This window comes from Macaca mulatta, chromosome 1 (assembly GCF_049350105.2).
Source record: "Macaca mulatta isolate MMU2019108-1 chromosome 1, T2T-MMU8v2.0, whole genome shotgun sequence".
Lineage (NCBI taxonomy): Eukaryota > Metazoa > Chordata > Mammalia > Primates > Cercopithecidae > Macaca > Macaca mulatta.
This window is the reverse complement of record NC_133406.1, coordinates 156,307,397-156,328,819: the sequence shown is the minus strand read 5'-3', so window position 1 is coordinate 156,328,819 and position 21,423 is coordinate 156,307,397. Positions and strand designations below refer to the sequence as shown.

Below are 21,423 nucleotides of genomic sequence, written 5' to 3'. Positions count from 1 at the left end.
TTATTTTTCTTTCTCGGTTAATTATAGGTTGAAGCTCCATTCATACCAAAGTTTAGAGGCTCTGGAGATACCAGCAACTTTGATGACTATGAAGAAGAAGATATCCGTGTCTCTATAACAGAAAAATGTGCAAAAGAATTTGGTGAATTTTAAAGAGGAACAAGATGACATCCGAGCTCACACTCAGTGTTTGCGCTCTGTTGAGAGATAAGGTAGAGCTGAGACCGTCCTTGTTGAAGCAGTTACCTAGTTCCTTCATTCCAACGACTGAGTGAGGTCTTTATTGCCATCATCCCGTGTGTGCACTCTGCATCCACCTATGTAACAAGGCACCGCTAAGCAAGCATTGTCTGTGCCATAACACAGTACTAGACCACTTTCTTACTTATCTTTGGGTTGTCTTTCTCCTCTCCTACATCCATTTCTTCCTTTTCCAGTTTCATTGGTTTTCTCTAAACAGTGCTCCATTTTATTTTGTTGGTGTTTCAGATGGGCAGTGTTATGGCTACGTGATATTTGAAGGGAAGGATAAGTGTTGCTTTTAGTAGTTCTTGCCAATATTGTTGTTGGTCAATGGCTTGAAGATAACTTTCTAATAATTATTTTTACTTTGAGTAGCTCAGACTCGGTTTTGCCAAAACTCTTGGTAATTTTTGAAGATAGACTGTCTTATCACCAAGGAAATTTATACAAATTAAAACTAACTTTCTTGGAATTCACTATTCCGGCAGTAAATTTTGGTAGACTAATACAGTACAGCTAGACCCAGAAATTTGGATGGCTGTAGATCAGAGGTTCTAGTTCCCTTTCCCTCCTTTTCTATCCTCCTCCCCTTGAGTAATGAAGTGACCAGCCTGTGTAGTGTGACAAATGTGTCACTTTCAGCAGGAAAAACTAATGATATGGATCATCACCCAGATTCTCTCACTTGGTACCAGCATTTCTGTAGGTATTAGAGAAGAGTTCTAAGTTTTCTAAACCTTAACTGTTCCTTAAGGATTTTAGCCAGTATTTTAATAGAACATGGTTAATGAAAGTGACAAATTTTACAGTTTCTCTAATAGTCCTCATCATAAACTTTTTAAATGAAAATAAGCAAACTAAAAAGAACATTGGTTTGGATAAATACTTACACTTTGCAAAGTCAAAAAATGGCTTGGTTATTGAAAACATTATAGAGGTATTCATATTTAAATGAGGGTTTACGTTTGTTTTGTTCTGTAACCCTTAAAAAGAAGTTGTTTCCAGCTAATTATTCTGGTATACTATATTTGTGAGCCTAGGGTAGGGGCACTGCTGCAACTTCTGCTTTCATCCCATGCCTCATCAATGAGGAAAGGGAACAAAGTGTGTAAAACTGCCACAATTGTATTTTAATTTTGAGGTATGATATTTTCAGATATTTCATAATTTCTAACCTCTTTTCTGTCAGTAAACAGAATGTCTGATCGATCATGCAGATACAATTTTGGTATTTGAGAGGTTAGTTTTTTTTCTACACTTTTTTTTGCCAACTGACTTAACAACATTGCTGTCAGGTGGAAATTTCAAGCACTTTTGCACATTTAGTTCAGTGTTTGTTGAGAATCCATGGCTTAACCCAGTTGTTTTTCTGGTTTTTTCTTTACTTTTAATTTTCCCCATCTGATTTTATCTCTGCGTTTCAGTGACCTACCTTAAAACAACACACAAGAAGGGTTAAACTGGGTTCATTTTAATGATCAATTTACATGCATATAAAATTTGTTGTTTTTAATCAAGCTGATCTTAATGTATATAATCATTCCATTTGCTTTATTATCGGTGCAGGTAGGTCACTCACACCACTTCTTTTCATCTGTACCACACCCTTGTAAAACCTTTGAAGACATAAAAAAATCCTGTCTGAGATGTTCTTTCTACCAATCTATATGTCTTTCGGTTATCAAGTGTTTCTGCATGGTAATGTCACGTAAATGCTGATATTGATTTCACTGGTCCATCTATATTTAAAACGTGCAAGAAAAAAATTAAAATACTCTGCTCTAGCAAGTTTTATGTAACAAAGACATATCGTCATGTTAATAAATTTAAAACATCATTTGTATAAAATATTTTAATTTTCTTGTATTTCATTTAGACCCAAGAACATGCTGACCAATGTATTCTATATGTAAACTATAAATTCTATGGTAGCTTTGTTGTATATTATTGTAAAATTATTTTAATAAGTCATGGGGATGACAATTTGATTATTACAATTTAGTTTTCAGTAATCAAAAAGATTTCTATGAATTCTAAAAAAAATATTTTTTTCTATGAAATTACTAGTGCCCAGCTGTAGAATCTACCTTAGGTAGATGACCCCTAGACATACATTGGTTTTGAGGGCTAGTCAGCCATTCCATTTTACTCTCTATTTAAAGGCCGTGAGCAAGCTTATCATGAGCGAATACGTCAAGGGAGTCGATTTCTGACCAATCAAGAACTCTAAATTAGAATATTTTTAAGGTATGTAGAATTCCCAGTTTCAGCCACAATTTAGCCAAGAACAAGATATAAACTTGAATAAGAAGTAAGTAGCATAAATCAGTATTTAACCTCAAATTACATTATTTGAAACAGAAGATACTATGTTATGCTCAGTAAATAATTAAGAGATGGCATTGTATGAGAAGGAGCCCTAGACTGAAAGTCAAGACATCTGAATTTCAGGCTGGAAAACTATCAGTATGATCTCAGCCTCAGTTCTCTTGTCTGTAAAATAGAAGAACTGGATTAGGCAGTTTGTAAAATTCCTCCTAACTTTCACAGTTGATGACAAGATTGTCTTTTCATCTGAAATTTTGAAGGGTATGTTGCTTTGAAGTAAGTCTTAGTAAAGCAATATATTTTAGGGCATCTTTCTTCTTATCTCTGACAGTGTTCTTAAAATTATTTGAATATCATAAGAACTTGGTGTCTGTCCTAATTCCTTTCTCACTCACTGATGCTGAACACCCAGTTGAATCAAACTGTCAACCTACCAAAAAAGATACTGTGGCTTATGGGTATTGCTGTCTCATTCTTGGTATATTCTTGTGTTAACTGCCCATTGGCCTGAAAATACTCATTGTAAGCCTGAAAAAAAAATTTCTTTCCCACTGTTTTTTCTGCTTGTTGTAAGAATCAAATGAAATAATGTATGTGAAAGCACCTTGTAAACTGTAACCTATCAATGTAAAATGTTAAGGTGTGTTGTTATTTCATTAATTACTTCTTTGTTTAGAATGGAATTTCCTATGCACTACTGTAGCTAGGAAATGCTGACAACAACTGTGTTTTTTAATTAATCAATAACTGCAAAATTAAAGTACCTTCAATGGATAAGACAATTGATTGAGTCTTGAATTCCACTTGGTGCCCTCATCTCCTGATTTATTTTCTGCTGATACAAGAGATGCTTATAGATTCCTAGTTTTTATGTGTTTGGGTTGGTTTCTGGGTGATGGGAGCAGAGCAAATTGGGGAGGAATATATCCACCAGTCTACTCACACTGGATGTTTACTAAGAAACTGCTAGATTCATTTAATAGTTTCTCAAAAGTGTTTCTACTTCCTTCTCATTTCTCATATTGGTTCAGATTATCCCTAACATAATGCTCTAAATATTCATATTTAAAGGATTTGATACTTCAAGAGTGCTCATCCTTCTATTGTAACAATGAACTATTAATTTCTAAATTTTTCTTCAGGAGTGTTTTTGAGCTTCACATTACCTCTTTTCATTTTAGACAGGTTAATTAGTGCGTATTTCCATAGTTGTCTTTTACTTCAAGAAATAATCATTTCTTTAGATAATTATTTTAATGGCTTGCCATTTTGTATGATTGTTCTTGCAAACATTTCTATTTATGCATTTTATAACATGGAGCTTACTATTTTTATGCCAGTGCTTGCTTCATTTTATCATTATCAGGGCTTAATATAAATGCAGTTTTCTCATTTCCTTGTAAAACTAATTACAGAAATCTAGGTATGTCTTTACTGAAGAACTCCCATCATTTGAAATCTATTTAGCTGTAAATTTTCTCTTGTGCACAAATACTGGATATGAAGTTAAGTACTTATTTTCATTTAAGCTTTTCTGAAGATTTTCCGTATGCTTATTTAACAGCCTTTATGCCTGGTGTAATGGCCTGGATTGTGAACTGTGAACAAAATTCGTATTGAAATTCTAACCACTAGTACCTCAGCATGTGATTGTTTTAGGAGGTAAGGCCTTTAAAGAGGTAATTAAAGTAAAATGAGGTCATATGGGTGGGACTTCATCCGAGATGATTGATGTCCTCATAAGAAGCACACAGACAAAGGGAGGACCACATAAAGACATAGGAAGAAGATGACCATCTATAGGACAAGGACAGAGGCCTCAGAAGCTGACTCTGCCAACATCTTGACTTGGGATTTCTAAATTCCAGAATTGTGAAAAATAAATTTCTTTTCTTTTTTTTTTTTTTTTTTTGACACGGAGTCTCGCTCTGTCACCCAGACTGGAGTGCGGTGGCCGGATCTCTGCTCACTGCAAGCTCCGCCTCCCGAGTTTATGCCATTCTCCTGGCTCAGCCTCCCGAGTAGCTGGGACTACAGGTGCTCGCCACCTCGCCCGGCTAGTTTTTTGTACTTTTTAGTAGAGACGGGGTTTCACCGTGTTAGCCAGGATGGTCTCGATCTCCTGACCTCGAGATCCGCCCGTCTCGGCCTCCCAAAGTGCTGGGATTACAGGCTTGAGCCACCGCGCCTGGCCGAAAAATAAATTTCAGTTGTTTAAGCTGCCCAGTCTGTGATACTTCATCATGGCAGCCATAACAAACTGTTAATAATACACCCGCTGAGCTAAGTATTTTCGTGATGAAAGACTTGCATTGATTTCCCTTTGTATGCCTAACACGTGGGCAAAACTGAATTTACCACAGGCAAAAAACAAAAACAAAAAAAAGTCAGTGTGGTCACAAACCTCTGCACCTGCTGTCTTATTTCTATTCTTCCTGGAATATAAGCAGGAAATAGGAAACAGTAGCCACTGAGATACTGAGAGTAAGGGAAAGCATCAGTAACTCAAACCACTACTAACTCCTGGTCAGACTTACCCATGGAAGGATAGCCTTCCTCTTGAAGCCGTGCTAATGTAACATAAAATTAAGCACACCAGATTCATTGAGTTTACAGTCTCTGCTCATCTTTTAGTGGTGATACTAACAAAGAAATGACCAAAAGGAAAGTGGGAGTGCAAATAAATTGTTAATGAGAATACCCCAGCTGGTTCTTCCTCTCCTGATTATTCAGGGGTTAGTAATGCTCACAGCAAATGATGACCTTAATGTATTAGTTTTCTACTGCTGCTCTAAGAAGTCTCCACAAACTTAGTAGCTTAAAACAACATAAATTTCTTTTCTTACAGTTCAGGAGGTCTAACAACCAAAATGAGCCACACTGGGTTAAAATCAGGGTGTTGGTAAGCATGCATTTCTTTCTGGAGGCTCCAGGGAAGAAGCCATTTCCACGTCTCTTCCACCTTTTAGAGGCCACCTGCTTTCCTTGACTCATGATGCCATTCCTCCATCTTCAAAGCCAGAAATATTGAGCCAATTCCTTCTCATGCCTCATCACTATCACTTTCTCTTCTGCCTCCCTGTTTCACTTTAAAGACCCTTGTGATTATATTAGGCCCACCTCAGTAATCCAAGTTAATCTCCCTATTTTATTTATTTATTATTTTTTAAAATTTATTTTTATTTCAATAGGTTTTTGGAGAACAGGTGGTGTTTGGTAACACGAATAAGTTCTTCAGTGGTGATTTCTGAGATTTTGGTGCCCCCATCACCCAAGCAGTGTACACTGTACCCAGTGTGTAATCTTTCATCCCTCACCCCCTTCCCACCTTTTCCCCTGATTCCCCAAAATCTATTGTATCACTCTTATGCCTTTGTGTCCTCATTGCTTAGCTCCCAATTATGAATGAGAACATATGATGTTTGGTTTTCTATTCCTGAGTTACTTCACTTAGAATAATAGTCTCCAATTCCATCCAGGTTGCTGGGAATGCCATTAATTCATTCTTTTTTATAGCTGAGCAGTATTCCATGGTATATATAAACCACATTTTCTTTACTAATTCATCGGTGGGCCTTTGGACTGGTTCTATATTTTTGCGAATTGTGCTGCTATAAACGTGCACGTGCAAGCATCTTTTTCATATGACTTCTTTTCCTCTGGTAGATACCCAGGAATGGGATTGCTGGATCAAATGGTAGATCTACTTTCAGTTCTTTAGGGAATCGCCACACTGTTTTTCATAGTGGTTGTACTAGTTTACATTCCCACTAAGAGTGTAAAAGTGTTCCCCTTTCACCACATCCACGCTAATGTCTGTTTTCGTTTTTGGTTTTTTGTGTTTTTTTGATTATGACCATTCTTGCAGGAGTGAGGTGGTATTGCATTGTGGTTTTCATTTGATTTCCCTGAAAATTAATGATGTTGAGAATTTTTCCATATGCTTGTTGGCCATTTGTACATATTCTTTTGAGAATTGTCTATTCTTGCCCTTAGTCTACTTTTTGGTGGGATTTTGTTTTGTTTTGTTTTGTTTTGTCTTGAGACAGAGTCTTGCTCTGTCTCCCAGGCTAGAATGCAGTGGCATGATCTCGCCTCACTGCAACCTCCACCTTCTAGGTTCAAGTGATTTTTCTGCCTCAGCCTCCCAAGTAGCTGGGATTACAGGCACGCACAAGCATGCCTGGCTAATTTTTGGTAATTTTAGTAGAGACGGGGTTTCACCATATTGGCCAAGCTGGTCTTGAACTCCTGACCTCAAGTGATCCACCCGCCTCAGCCTCCCAGTGCTGGGATTACAGGTGTGAGCCACCATGCCTGGCTGGGTTTGTTTGTTTTTCACTTGCTGATTTGAGTTCTTTGTAGATTCTGGATATTAGTCCTTTGTCAGATGTATAGATTGTGAAGATTTTCTCTCACTCTGTGGGTTGCCTGTTAACTCTGCTGATTGTTTCCTTTGCTGCGCAGAAGCTTTTTAGTTTAATTAAGTCCCATCTAATTATCTTCATTTTTGTTACATTTACCTTTGGGTTCTTGGTCATGAAGTCTTTGCCTAAGCCAATGTCTGGAAGAGTTTTACCAATGTAATCTTCTGGAGTCTTTATAGTTTCAAGTCTCAGATTTAAGTCTTTATTCCATCTTGAGTTGATTTTTGTGTAAAGTGAGAGATGAGGATCCAGTTTCATTCTTCTACACGTGGCTTGCCAATTATCCCAGCACCATTTGTTAAATAGGGTGTCCTTTCTTTCACTTTGTTTTTCTTTGCTTTGTCGAAGATCAGTTGGGTGCAAATGCTTGGCTTTATCTCTGGGTTCTCTATTCTCTTCCATTGGTCTATGTGCTTATTTTTATACCATTACCATGTTGGTACTGGTTTTATAAACTTCTTAATAATAATATGACTGGTACTTATTTTTTTATCTGAAGCATATTTGTTTGGCTCTCTATTCATCATTACCTCTGTAACAAAGCTATTCTATTAATACATTTTCTCAGTTGAAATACTAAGAATGGTTTTTATTTTCCTGACTGGACAACGAATTGTCATTTCCATTTTTACCACTCCCTTCTACATTGTACTGAATAATCCTAGGCATCACTCTATGAGAAGGAACAACAATGGTAAAATGAAGACCATTCCAAATAAAAGAGAACATTTTCTACCAATAGATTCTCATTAAGGAATTCCAAAATTCTACTTTAGGAAAACGGAAAATGGTCCCGCAAAGAAGAAACAGCCTCAGGGAAATCTGAAGGAAAGAAATAAAAAGAGAGAAAACCCCCAAATAAACATTATTAGGAATAAGAAGTTAGCTACAGAATAGCTTGTAAAACTTAGAATTCTGGTCAGGTTAAAACTTTAAAGACACAAACCCATCCTTTCCTCCCTCCACTGTCCTTCCCCAAACACGCTAATACAATGACAGAGCAAGTTTTAAAATGTCTTTAATGACATACGTTGCACTCAGAACAAGATAAACCTCTCCAGACACCAGACACAGAATGGAAATGGTGTTAAGCGGTGGCTGAAGTCACAGACACTAATATACAGAAAAGGCTTTTATTATAGTAAGATAATCATAGCAAATGCAAAAGAAAAAGAGATTAAAGAAAATTCAGAGATGGTAATGGATATTGAGAACAAAGATGATCCACAGTTAGTATAAGAAGCTAATAAATAAAATAGAAAAATTATTCCAATATACAGAAAGTTTATCTCCAAAATGAGGGAAGAACTAAACTTACATGCTGAAAGAACACCTGTTTTTCAGGAAAAATTGAAATACAGCTTTCAACACCAAGCCATGTTCTGGTGAAGGTTTTGAATTTTAACAATTAAAATATTATGCATAAAAATCAAGCAACCCCCAAGGCTGGGGGTGGGGTGGGAAGGGAACCAGGCTGGCCTCGGAAGTCTCCACAATAATATTCCATGCCAAAAGATGATTACATAATGGCTATAAAGTTCTAGGGAAAAGAAAGTATGAGCCAAGTGTATTATACCCAGCCAAGTTGCATTTAATTTAAAGGCGCAAAGCAGTCACCTTTAAATATCAAAAAGAAAAATAATAGAAAACCAAATGAAGAACCTAGTAATATAGAAGTAGTGATGTAAAGCTCATGGTAAACACTGAATCTGTCTTAATGTAGTTCTAATTATAAGCAAATATGATGATTACAATCATAGAACTGAATGTTTTAAACCTTGGCAAACTTAGAATAATATAACTAACAAAGTTGGAAGGTAGAGAAAGAAAAAAGTGAGAGAAGATAGGAAACTTCTAACTTCCATACATTTTATAGCAGGATGTCAATTAATGGAATCTAAAATTAGTACATGAAGTTGGTTAAACAAGATAATGATTCTAACCTCTCAATTTTTTCTTTATGGTTTTGTAAATTTTTTGTGAGGAAGGAACATATATAAGCAGTTTTCGTTTTCCCTTCAATTTCTTTTTCTTGTGTGAAACGTAATTACATTTATTTTCGTTTCAGTTTCTTCTAGTGAATTAGATTTTGTAATATAGGCAAAATTAAACTGAATACTTTATATTAAAAAGTGTAGGTCAGGCGCCAGTGGCTCACGCCCGTAATCCTAGCACTTTGGGAGGCTGAGGCGGGTGGATCACAAGGCCAAGAAATCGAGACCATCCTGGTCAACACTGTGAAACCCGTCTCTACTAAAAATACAAAAATTAGCTGGGCATGGTGGTGTGCACCTGTAGTCCCGGCTACTCAGGAGGCTGAGGCAGGAGAATCACTTGAACCTGGGAGGCGGAGGTTGCAGTGAGCTGAGATCACACCACTGCACTCCAGCTGGGGTGACAGTGTGAGACTCTGTCTCAAAAAAAAAAAAAAGTATAATACAATTTTATAAAATTAGTGCTATCTAGTTATGTACCTCTCTATCTCTCTACCCTTCTGTCTCAATATGTGCACAGAGAATAGTGTAATAATGTTATCAATGGTATGAGATTTGAGGTTATTTCCTTTCCCTTATACTTCGTTGAATTGTTTGCATTCTTTGTAATGATAAAGTAACTAATCAAAGATAAAAATAAACATGCCCAATACAGAGCATTGATTTCTTTATTCATTTTTTTAAAATCATCAATCTTGCAAGAGTCCTACTCTTAACAATTAAGCCATTTTCACCAGAGTTCAGTCTTAAGAAACCTTGATTCTTTAATTTGTTTGTTGTTGTTATTTTTGAGACAGAGTCTCGCTCTGTCACCCAGGCTGGAGTGCAGTGGTACAATCTCAACTCGCTGCAACGTCATCCTCCTGGGATCAAGTGATTCTCCTGCCTCAGCCTCCCAAGTAGCTGGGATTACAGGCACATGCCACCACACCTGGTTAATTTTTTTTTGTATTTTTAATAGAGATGGGGTTTCACCATGTTGGCCAGGCTGACTTCAAACTCCTGACCTCAGGTGATCCATCCTCCTCAGCCTCCCTAAATGCTAAGATTGCAAGCGTGAGCCACCACACCCAGCGTGATCCTTTAATTTCAGGATGGAAAATGTGATACTATATCATCAATACGCTTTTGTGCAAGCCATCAGATGTCACTAAAATGGCTTCTCTAGCATTATTATTGCCATGAAGAAAGCTTTCCTCTTACTCTTCATATCTCAAACTCATGAGAACCCTTTCTTTTAACAGCCAGACCACTGTCATGTGAGGGGGAAAAAAACCCTCTTATCTTCACTGCCAATTTCTTCACTGCAATATGCTAAAAACACATAATCAACACAACCAACTTGTTATTAAAGTTTTTTTTTTTTTTTTTTGAGACGGAGTCTCGCTGTGTCTCCCAGGCTGGAGTACAGTGGCGTGATCTCGGCTCACTGCAAGCTCCGCCTCCCGGGTTCACGCGTTATTAAAGTTTTTACTATTTTTTAAATAGTGAGTCAAAGTCAGGAAGCACATGGCTGAGTTGGACTGTTTGCTGTCAATAAATCATGTGGTTAATTGAACATCCAAAAAAAAAGCCTCTTTTATTCAAGTAGCAATGTCCTTCTTTGTCACTTACTTATCTGTTGATAACCTTATTCCTGTTTATACTGTGGTTCAGAAAATAATCACTAACCAAACAGAAGTTTTCTTCCATGTGATAAAGAAAAAGCTGCTGAGTGTTTTTCCTTCATGTATCACCAACTCCTAAAATCCAATTCAGAATCTACTCATCAGCCATCTTACCCAGGTTTAAGGTAAAAATACATTGCTCTAGATCATATGCCACTGATAAGTTTTTTCTAATTTTGCTTTCCCTCCGTAGATATCACTTGTCAGTTATTTGAGACTGGTTTTGCAGATTTCCTAATAATAGTGTGTCTAGTACTAATTTTTGCTAAGGAGATCGACTTTGAATCTTGCATTTGTACTTCCGGAATTGATAGTGATCAACACCCTCTCCCTAGCAAGTGGCAGACCACACAATGAAAAGTCATTTTTGCAAAAAAAGAACAGCAGCTGACTCTCATAACCAGGAAGGCTGAGGGTGGACTTCTGTCCAATAAGATCTAAAAGATCAGAAGATAATAATCAGAACTCTGCCTTTCTCTTTCCACCTCTGGGCCATGCTTTCCTCAGAATTGACTTCATCCTCAATAAGCACTCTCCATGGGGCAGAAAATGAAACCACCAGCCAGCCACTCCAGACTCACACTTTCAGAAGAGTTTTGGTCCCAGTTAAAGGAGAAGGCAAGTCTCCTGCACAGTATGAAGCCCCAAAAGGGACTCTGATTGTCCAGCCCCGGTCGGAGCCTGCTTCTGTGGCTGGAGAAGGAGAAATACATGATTGACAGCCTCATCAGAATTATGTGCACTGGGAGAGGGGTAGTCCTGCAAAGAAAGATGTGCTGGTCAGACAAGAAAATAGCCGATGTTCACTAAAATCTCTTCTTCATCTTTAAAAATAAAACCCAACAATTTTGTATAGAAAATAATTACTTTAAGATAAAATAATTATTTCCTGTTGTTTTGGGAAAACTTTATGGGTTGATAAGAGTGATAGATGTAACATTTCACTGATACCGTACCACTTGTTAGAAAATTATCCTAATAAATAACATCATGGATAAGAAGCAAATGATTGCCCAGTCCTACAAAATCTTGCTCTCAAAGATTTGTGGTTTTTTCCTCCTCCTCCCACTTTTATTTTTCTGCCACTTGTGAGAAATCATGAAACTCAATTTGTTTCTCCTAATACTTAAATGCAAAATTAATATTCTCAATAGAATCAGCTTCACAATTTAGGATTTTAAAATTATTATGAGTTAAAGTATTAATTTTGTTATATTCATCACCACTTTTATCTTTGAATAAAAATTTTGAAGACTTTTTAACAATAAGACATTTAACAATAACATGTAATTAATGTGAAATGTTATTCAAAACAAACTATACTTTGTTAAGTGAATGTTGTTTTAGGGAAAAATGACTAAACACTTGTGGGACATTATGGCAGTTCTAAACTTGTTTGCAGATTCTTTGACATACCTCCTATTGAGAAGTGGGGACATTCCTCCTATTTTCCCTCCCTTTGAATGTGTGCTTACCTTGTTGACTTACTTCTAACCCATATAGTGCAGGAGAAGCAATAGTGTGTGACTTCTAAAGCTGTGTCATAAAAGAACAATACAGCTTCAACCTTGTTTACTGAGATACTCTAATTCGGAGATCTGAGTCACCATATAAGAAGTTCAACTATCGTGCTTACGTCAGCAGCACATATACTAAAACTGGAAGAAGTTCAACTATCATGAAGTACAATGCTGTGAGAAAGCCCAGGCCAAACACAAAAGCTGTACATAGTATTCACAGCAGTATCTTCATGTGAAATCTGAACCAATAGCCAGCATATGTAAAGATTCCTCCAGATGATACCAGCCCCATCCATTGAGTCACCCCCAGTGGTCAGTGATCCCAGCTGAGGCCTCAGGCATCCTGGGGCAGAGATAAGCCATTTCTGTTGTTACATGTTTAAATGTGTGATCCATTACATTTCTAAACATCAAAAACTGATTGTTTTAAGAGGCCAAATTTTGGAGTAATTTGCTAGGCAGCAATAGATAAATGGAACAGATACACCCAACTGTTAGGCATGTAATGGGTAAAATGACAGTAAAATTCTGTTGTGTACACATCAGCTGGGCAAAAACTGAACAGCTTAATGATATAACTATAGCAAAGATGTGGAGCAATCAAAAAAAGCTCTCATACGCTGCATTGGAAATGTAAATTGGGCAACCATTTTAAAAGGAAAACTTGGCAAAATCTAGTATTAATAACATTGCCTAAGCACATGACCACAGGTTTCACTCATAGGAATATAGCCTAGGAAAACTCATTTGTCTACTAGGAGATATGTATTTAAAATGTTCTTTGCAAAATTATTTGTAGTAGCAAAAAATTGGAAGCAATCTAAGTAGCCATGAAAATGAAAATGAATAAATAACTAGAGGTAAATTTACATGATTGCATTCTATACAGGTTAGAAAACAAATGAATTAGACCTACAAATATCAACATGGATAAACCTCAGAAGTATAATGCTGAGTGGAAAAAAGATAATTGCAGAAAATTTTCTAAATATTATAGTTTGCATAAAGCTTAATTTCTTATAAAATAAGACTATTATTACTTACTATAATATTTAAGGATAAACATTTATGTAGCAGCATAGTGGTTAATTAATTGCAAAGATTATGAAGCCAAACTAACTGGGTTCAAATTGTACACAAACACCAACTGTGTGTCTGTGGAAGAGCTACTTAATCTCTATGGACTCTTCTCACCAGGAAAATGGACCAGCCTGACCAACATGGTGAAACTCCATCTCTACTAAAACTACAAAAATTAGCTGGGGCGGACGCCTGTAATCCCAGCTACTCAGGAGGCTGAGACAGGATAATCAGTTGAACCTGGGAGGCGGAGGTTGCAGTAAGCTGAGATCGTGCCATTGCACTCCAGCCTGGGAGACGAGAGTGAACTCCATCTCAAAAAAAAAAGGAATAATAATAATACCTATCTCATAGAAGATATGAGAATTTAGCATTTTTAAAGCCCTTACAAGAGTGCCTGGAACATTAAAGTGCTCCTTTGGCTAATATTGTAAATTAAAAAATTAAAAGAAGTGCATGGAAATGGTAAACACCCAATGCAGGGTAGTGGTTACCTATAGGGTGGAGAAAAGAAATGGAGATGAAACTCAGGAGCTGGGGGCACAAGAATTACCCTGTGTATTATTCTATCTTATTGTATTATTAGTGTTTCCTTTCTTAACCCAGATGTCATCTATATGGATGTTAATTGTATTTGTGTACATTTTCTGTGTGTCTCAAATGTTTCATAATAATTAGCGAAAATAAGGACTATGAGATTTCTGGGAAAATCTTAACCAAATGTACGTATTAAATCTAAAAAATGACACTTCTGGACTGAGACAATGTGGAAATGCTTCTACCAATAACTAAACACACAGAAATGCTGGGCAAAACAGAACAATAGCTCAAATGCTCAGAAATTTTCAAAAGAAAATAAAGAAAATTCCCTGGTGCTGTAAGTGAAAAGGGTGCTCAAAGCCATGGTGCAAGCCAAAGCTGATCCTCTTGTGGTTCATGGAAAGAGTGGGCTAGCTAGAAGCTCTAGGAACTGGCCACTGGAGTTTTATTGCCCACTAGGGTCAAAAGATGTTGCATTAGGCACACACAAAAAGAGTAACGGTAATGAATACTTGTGCATTAAACTTGCAGTCTAAAAACTGAGTATCACTGAAAAGGGTACTAGAAATATCCAACCTGTATCCTCGGCCAATGGCAGGAAAGAAGTTTGTCATTTGGTGGTAAAGGTAGGGAAAAAAAAAAAAGTTTGAGAAATCACATCTCCAAGTCTGGAACTTACACAAATATATGTATTTAATCGCAGAAATTTTTCTAAATATTATACAGTTTATATAAAGTTTAATTTCTTATAAAATAACACTATTATTACTATAATATTTAAGGATATGCATTAATGTATATCCATTTCTTTTCTCCACCTATAGGTAACCGTTACCCTGCATTTGGTGTTTATCATTTCCACGCACTTCTTTTAATCAAATGTACAATGTGAGACTTCAAGCAGAGCAATTGATATAGACACCTGTCTGGCTAGTTAAACCCCTTTGTCAGATACAAATGCAAATTCTTACGATGGTCGTGCTTTGACAACCCAGTGAAAAATAAACCTAAAAACTGATGTTAAAAAAATTGCAAATCACATAAAGAAATCAACTCTCATAAAGGAAAGTTGGCAAAAATAACAAAACAGGAAATCAGCACTCCAACAATTTGAGGTAATAAAAAAAAAAGTAATTTATCTTACTAAATTTTTAAAGGATGGAAAGACTGGGAAAAGAACCAAATGGAAATTCTAGAGACAAAACATATAACTATTGGAAGGTAAAACAGAGGACTTGCATAGCTACCTATACACATGAAGACAGATCTTGGAAACTGGAAATAAATGCATAAACAACTCAAATGCAGCATAGAGAGATTAAAAATGTGTAAAATATAATAGTTTAAGAGACTTGTAGGATAAAATACTTTCTAGGCCTGCTGTTATGTTTTCACCTGAATTTCTTGTCCTCAAACTCCTGGTTCAAACCCACTATTTCTTGCATTCTACATCTTTCACATATTTATATTGGTTGTTTTCCTCCAATCTCCAAGAAACTGTGTGAAAAATTACCTCTCTCATTTTTTTACATTGTTTCACCTTCTATTCACTCACCTTTCCTTGATTCAGGTTCCTAATAAGATTTTATTTGCCATTTACATTTTTTCTACTAATGGTGGATGTTCTTTGTTCTAATTTGTGTTTGGGTCATCTTTTGCAAGAGCTATTTTATGTATACTGGAGATTAACTCTTTTAGTACATATTGCAACATTTTTTCCAGAATATTATTTGTTTTTAAAATTTGTTGGTGGAGCATTTTGCTTCATAAATTATAAATTTATGGTTTAAGGCAGGTCTAGTGGTCATGAATTCTTTTAGCTTTTATCTGCAAAAGCCTTTATTTTTCCCTCATTTCTGAAGAACAGTTTGTCAGGTAAAGAATTCTTGGTTGGCAGGGTTTTTACCTCAACATTTTGAATATATCATCTTATTCTCTCCTGGCCTGCAAGATTTCTGCTGAAGAATCCTATGACAGTTGTACTAGGGATCCCTTGTATGTCATATGTTTCTTTTCTCTTGCTGCATTCAGAATTCTTTCTTTGTCTTTGAATTTTGACAGTTTGATTATAACATGTCTTACTGAACTCTTCCTTGAGTTAAATTGATGATATATAAGAAGGATAATTCATTTTTTTCTCAACACTAGAAACATTTTGTTTTGTATTATAAGCAGAATAATGGTTCCTCAAATATGCCCATGTCCTAAATCCTTGAAATCTGTGAATACATTACTTTACATGGCAAAAAGGAATTTGCATATGTGATTAAAGTTAGGAATTTTATTTTATAATTTCAACTTTTATTTTGGATTAGGGAATATGTATGTAGGTTTTTCACATGGCTATATTGTGTAATGTTGAGGTTTAGGGGTGTGAATGATCCCATCACTCAGGTAGTGAGCACAGTACCCAACAGGTAGTTTTTCATCCCTTGCTCTTCTCTTCCTTCTAGTAGTCCCCAGTGTCTATTGTTCCCATATTTATGTCATGTTGACCCAGTGCTTAGCTCCCACTTATAAGTGTGAACATGCCATATTTGGTTTCCTTCTCCTGTCTTAATTCACTTAGGATAATAGCCTGATTATGAAATTTTAGATGGAGAGATTATCCTGGATTTTCCAGGTAGGCCCAATTGAATCCTATGAGTTCTTAATAACAGAGAACCTTTCCAGGCTATGGTCAGAGAGAGATATGATGCTAGAAGAGGATATAGAGAAGTTCGGTGTTTGTTGGTTTTCAAGAAGGAGGAAGGGGACCATAAAACAAAGAGTGCAGGTGGCCTTTAATAGCTTGAAAGGGCAAATAAACGAATTCCTCCCTAGAGCCTCCAAAAAGAACCAGTCCTACTGACACCTTGCTTTTAGCCCAATGAGACCCATAATGAGACCCATGGCAGATTTATGACTTTAAAAACTATAATAGATCTGTGTTGTTTTAGGCCACTAAGTCTGTAGTAGATCTTATAGTAGCAGCTGTGTACTAGCTGAAGTCTGAGAGAAGCAGGAGTCATGATATTGACGTGTAGCCCTGCTGTGAAAAAATATTTGTACAAATTGCATAAATTTATTTTTGGTTCTCAACCTTTTAGACTCAACCTACATGTAATGTAAAATAAGACTAAAATATGGTTACAGAACATAAGATAAACATTAATGATCCAAATGACAGAAATTGGAAGGTGGAAGGGGTAGCAGATGGAAGAGTGCCTCTGTCTTACAAAATGAGAGCTCAGCGACATCACTGAACATTAATAGAACAAGAAAGAGATATTTAAGTAGGTACGAAGTTACATAAAGGTATCCACAAAAGATATAAACATATAGGTGTTAACTATTAAAAATAATTAGGATGAAGAAGGAGAGGGGGACATGGGGATATAAGATAATATCTAGAATTTAAAAATCAGCAAATAGCAATATAAATGTAATTGAGTCACAAAGTTTATTTCACATTTCACTCAGGGCAGAGAAAATGTAGCTCCTTTACTTTATCCCTTATCAGTCTGGCTTTTCTCCCAAGCCCCCACCATCTGGCTAAGAGAGGAAATAATTAGTGTTTATACTATTCATTTTCAAGCATAATCCAGTCTGATAAATCAAGCATTTCCTTAGAAAATAGTCTCTCAGAGAGCACCTCTTCCACCTGACTCTTCAACTGAGATGACATGCTTGCAGGTAGGGAGAGGGCAGGGTTTATCTGTGTATTCTCATTGCACTGGGAAAAGGGGGCCTTGCCTTGTGCTGGACTTTGGGAATGACTGGCCAGCATCTGCAGCTCTTTGGCATGAGGCCCATGTATGCCCTGCATTTTTCAGTCCCTTTGTTAAGCTCCTCCACACGCCAGGCACTATGCTGGGCACTGGTCTAAGTCATCACTCTTTCCCATAAGTTATCCCAGTCTGCTTCAGGTCCCTTGAGTTCCCCTTCCTCTCAGCTTACAGCATGTTTTGTCCACACTAGACATTTGGCTGACCCCTGCAGTGATTCTCAGGCACAATGGCTCTGAACACATGAATGTACTGTCATCTATTGTGAGATAGCAGTTGGTGTTTGGTTACTAATAACCAAAACACCAAAGATCCTCATTGATTTATTGTGATTTAACATTAGAACAGATTTAAGTAATCACTTTACCAGCATTTTCCTAGTTACTTGCATTCTATTATAACACACTTTCCTGCATGGGCAAAAAAAGAGTGATAGCTATGGCCCCACAAATACCCAGGGGAGCGCATCACACATGAGATCATCATCATTGTGTGCATGATGGTAGATATGTGTGGAATTGCTGACGTGCTTCTTTAAGACAGCTCCTGTATTATCACACTGCCTTTTCCTTACTGTCTGCATCACACCAGGTAGTGTGAACCTGGCAGGCAGGGGCTGGGTCTTAGGCCTCTTTGGATCAACCTGCAGTTTCTTCACATAATATATGTTGACTGATTGCCCAAATGTTGCCTAAGAATACTCTGAACCCATCGGCCCAATAAGATTATAAGTGAGTGGGTAATATAAGCTGTTGATTCTGGTACACAAATCCCAAAATTTGGTTTTTACAACTATATCAGCTGTGGCAAAAATGGAACAAGCATGGACTTTAAGATAGCATCTCCCTAGAACCATATCTTGGCCCTATCATTTACTGGTTGTGTAAAATTGAGCTAGTGACTTAGCCTCTCTGATCCCCATTCTCCTTATTTGTAAAACGGAGATGAAAAATGCTGATACAGTTAAAATACATTTAGAAAGGAAAATCATCTAAAACACGTCTTGGTTCATAGTAGGTATCCAATGGACGTTCATTCTTTTCTGTTTCCCTCAAGGAAGATAGGTAGATAATATGCTCAGGGACACAGGGAAAATAAAACTTCAAACATCAAAAAGGTGGCATCTAGTAACTATGTACATCCAGGAGCTGGTTTTTCTTTTCTGCACCTGGCATCTGCGCTACAGTTAGACAGACTGAGTGACTAGGGGAGCACCCTTGAGGCTGATCTTCAGCCCAGTTCTTCTAGTCAGTCTACAGGCTTTGCTGGCTAGGCTCCCTGTGAAGACAAGTGCCCCTTTGTGCCTGTTCCTTCCATTTTTAGACAGATGACTAATCCTTTCTCTGTCTGAGAGAGTAATGCTGTGTAAATTGTGGTCCTTGCCCGGATCTATGACTGTATTGCAGAATCCTGCAAGGTTCACAGGGTGCTGGCACTTCCTGAGATGGCATCACCATGGGATTAAAACCCTGACCTGGAGTGGCCTTCCCCTGTGCACTCTAAACAGGAGGCTTCATACCTGGACAGGAACACCTGGGAACACTGAGGAAACATGGGGGAAAAAAGCAAAGCCAAATTCCATTCCTGTTAACCCTTTTATCCTTTCTGAAAAATCCCCTTATATGAAACATTAGCCAAGGTTGTTATTTTGTCTGGGTTATGGGGAAAATCATGTTATTCTAGAAAGGAAATGAAGTGACATTTCTTGGCAGCCAATTTTGAATTCTGCATCTGAAATCATTCAAAGCACTTCTGCAGCTGGTGGAAGATAGCAGCTTGTTCAAAGAGAGGAACGAGAAACTCATCAAAGAATTACACCTCCTTGGGGGTAATTTTGATCATAAACAGGACAGATGCCATCTGTCTAGTATACTTCATTCATTCACTTGTTCATTCAGAAACATTACTAGGCATGTCCATTGTGAGGGCCTTGTGCTAAGTACTCATAATACAAAGATGGGAGACACAAAGATTGGAGACATGAATGTGAACAAAAAATTAAAGTCACATGAGATAAGTGCAATAAAACTGCATAATGAAAACACAATGATAGCCTGAAGAAAGGGCTGTGGAAGTTGCGTCAAGGAAAGAGACGGGGAACAGTTCACAAAGTAAGACCTGGCCTTTGATTTAAGGATGAGTAGGTCTCCATGTGTATCGATGGGGAAGGGCATACCAGTCAGAGAGAACAACAAGTGTTCTCTTATACACTTGAATGGATAGGGAGCTGCAACTAATGTTCTGTAATACTGGAACACCAGATAGCAATGAGAAATAAGAAATTAGGTTGGAGGGTAATGCAGAGTCATATGATAAGAGGCGTGGAATGCCATACTAAGGACTTTGAACTTCATCCTACACGTTGTTGGAAACCACTGAAGGATGTTAAGTAGAGGAGAGGCATGATGTGATCTGAGCTGCCTTTTAGAGATTAGGCTGTGCTGTGAACTGAATTTCTCCCCAGAAATTCATATGTTGAAATTGAATCCCCAAAGTGATGGTATTTGGAGGTGGGTCCTTTGGGAGGTGATCAGGTCATGAGAGTAGAGCCCTCATAAATGAGATCATTGCCCTTATAATAAGGGGCCTGACAGCTAACTGGCTTTCCTTCTGCCATGTGAGAATAGTCATGTCTTCAAGTCTGTAACCTGGAAGAGACCCCTCACCAGAATCTGACAGTGAGGACACTCTGATCTCAGACTTCCAGCCTCTAGAACTGTGAGAAATAAATGTCTTGTTTATAAGCCACCCAGTCTACAGTGTCTTATTATAGCAACTGAAGCTGACTGGCTAAGGCAGGCTGGAATCAGAAAGAAGAATAGATCCTAATAGATGAATCAAAAGAGAGTTTTATAACCCAGCAAAGGGGTAATCAAGGCCCTAGGTAAAGTGCAAAGGAGGGAATGGATTGCAGGACTTGGAGACCATTGGATTAGCAAGCAAGAGACTCCCAGGTTTTAGGCTTGAGCAGCAGGTTTGTACAGGGAGATAATAAGTCAGTGTGGCTGTCCAGCATGTAGTTGGAGACGTTGTTCTCAGCTTATCATAGAGGTCTGGCTAGTTGGATAGGCTTACAAGTCATTGTACAGACAACATAATCCTTAGACATAATGTGATCATTTCCAAGGGAAGCATAAAGAGCAGAGGTTACAAATGGACAACCCAAGGCCAAATACAAAGCAGCAGACATGTTTGGTTTGGCTTGCATAATGCCTTGAAATATTTAAATTAATTGCCAACCTTTAAAAGTTGGAGGACATGTTTAAGAGAATCTAAAGTTTTAGCTTTTCCAAAAAAAATCAGATCCGGCAATGCTGGGCCCACATTCTCACATAGCAAAAATGAGCATCCAGTTCAACGCTTGTGTTTCCCTATCCAGCTTCACTTACTTAACACTGCCTATTGGCCCCTGTAGGTCTGAATTTGCAAAGAGAGGGCTAGAGAACAACAATAATAAAGAGGCTTTAGTAATAGAAGGCCCCCCCTACAAAAATGTCCATGGCCAAATCCTCAGAATCTGTGATACGGCAAAGGGAAGAAGGCAGCAGATGAGACTGAGGCTACTCATCAGCTGACCTGAAAACAGGGAGAGTATTCTGGCTTCCCCAGGTAGGCCCAATATCATCACAAAAATCTTTAAGGAGGACTTGGCCCCAATGTTGATGGCTTTGAAGATGGAACAATAGAAGAACCTTAAAGATGAAAGAAGGAGGAAGAAGAGCAGGTAGAGAAAGAGATGTGAGTACGGAGGCACAGTCAGAGCAGTGCGATGCAAGAAAGACTCAGTCAGCCATTATGGGTTTTGAAGATGGAAAGACTCGGCATTACCATGAGCCGAGGACTGTGGGTAGCCTCTA

General features: G+C 37.6%; 1 protein-coding gene and 1 long non-coding RNA gene across 5 annotated transcripts in view; both read left to right on the top strand.

The window, feature by feature from the left end:
• PRKACB (protein kinase cAMP-activated catalytic subunit beta) overlaps positions 1 to 3,353 on the top strand; it is a 165,517-nt gene extending 162,164 nt beyond the window's left edge. For 3 of the 4 annotated variants that reach the window (XM_077990281.1, XM_015143694.3, XM_077990284.1), the window contains one exon: positions 28 to 3,353. In XM_077990281.1, coding sequence (XP_077846407.1) covers positions 28 to 153 — 126 coding nt within the window. In that variant the 3' untranslated portion in view covers positions 154 to 3,353. 4 annotated transcript variants of the gene reach the window in all.
• LOC144338454 (uncharacterized) overlaps positions 1 to 8,171 on the top strand; it is a 445,122-nt gene extending 436,951 nt beyond the window's left edge. The window contains exon 2 of the long non-coding RNA XR_013412630.1: positions 4,650 to 8,171. This is a non-coding gene — a long non-coding RNA (uncharacterized LOC144338454). The remainder of the gene's footprint in view (positions 1 to 4,649) is intronic.
• The last annotated feature ends 13,252 nt before the right edge of the window (positions 8,172 to 21,423 follow it).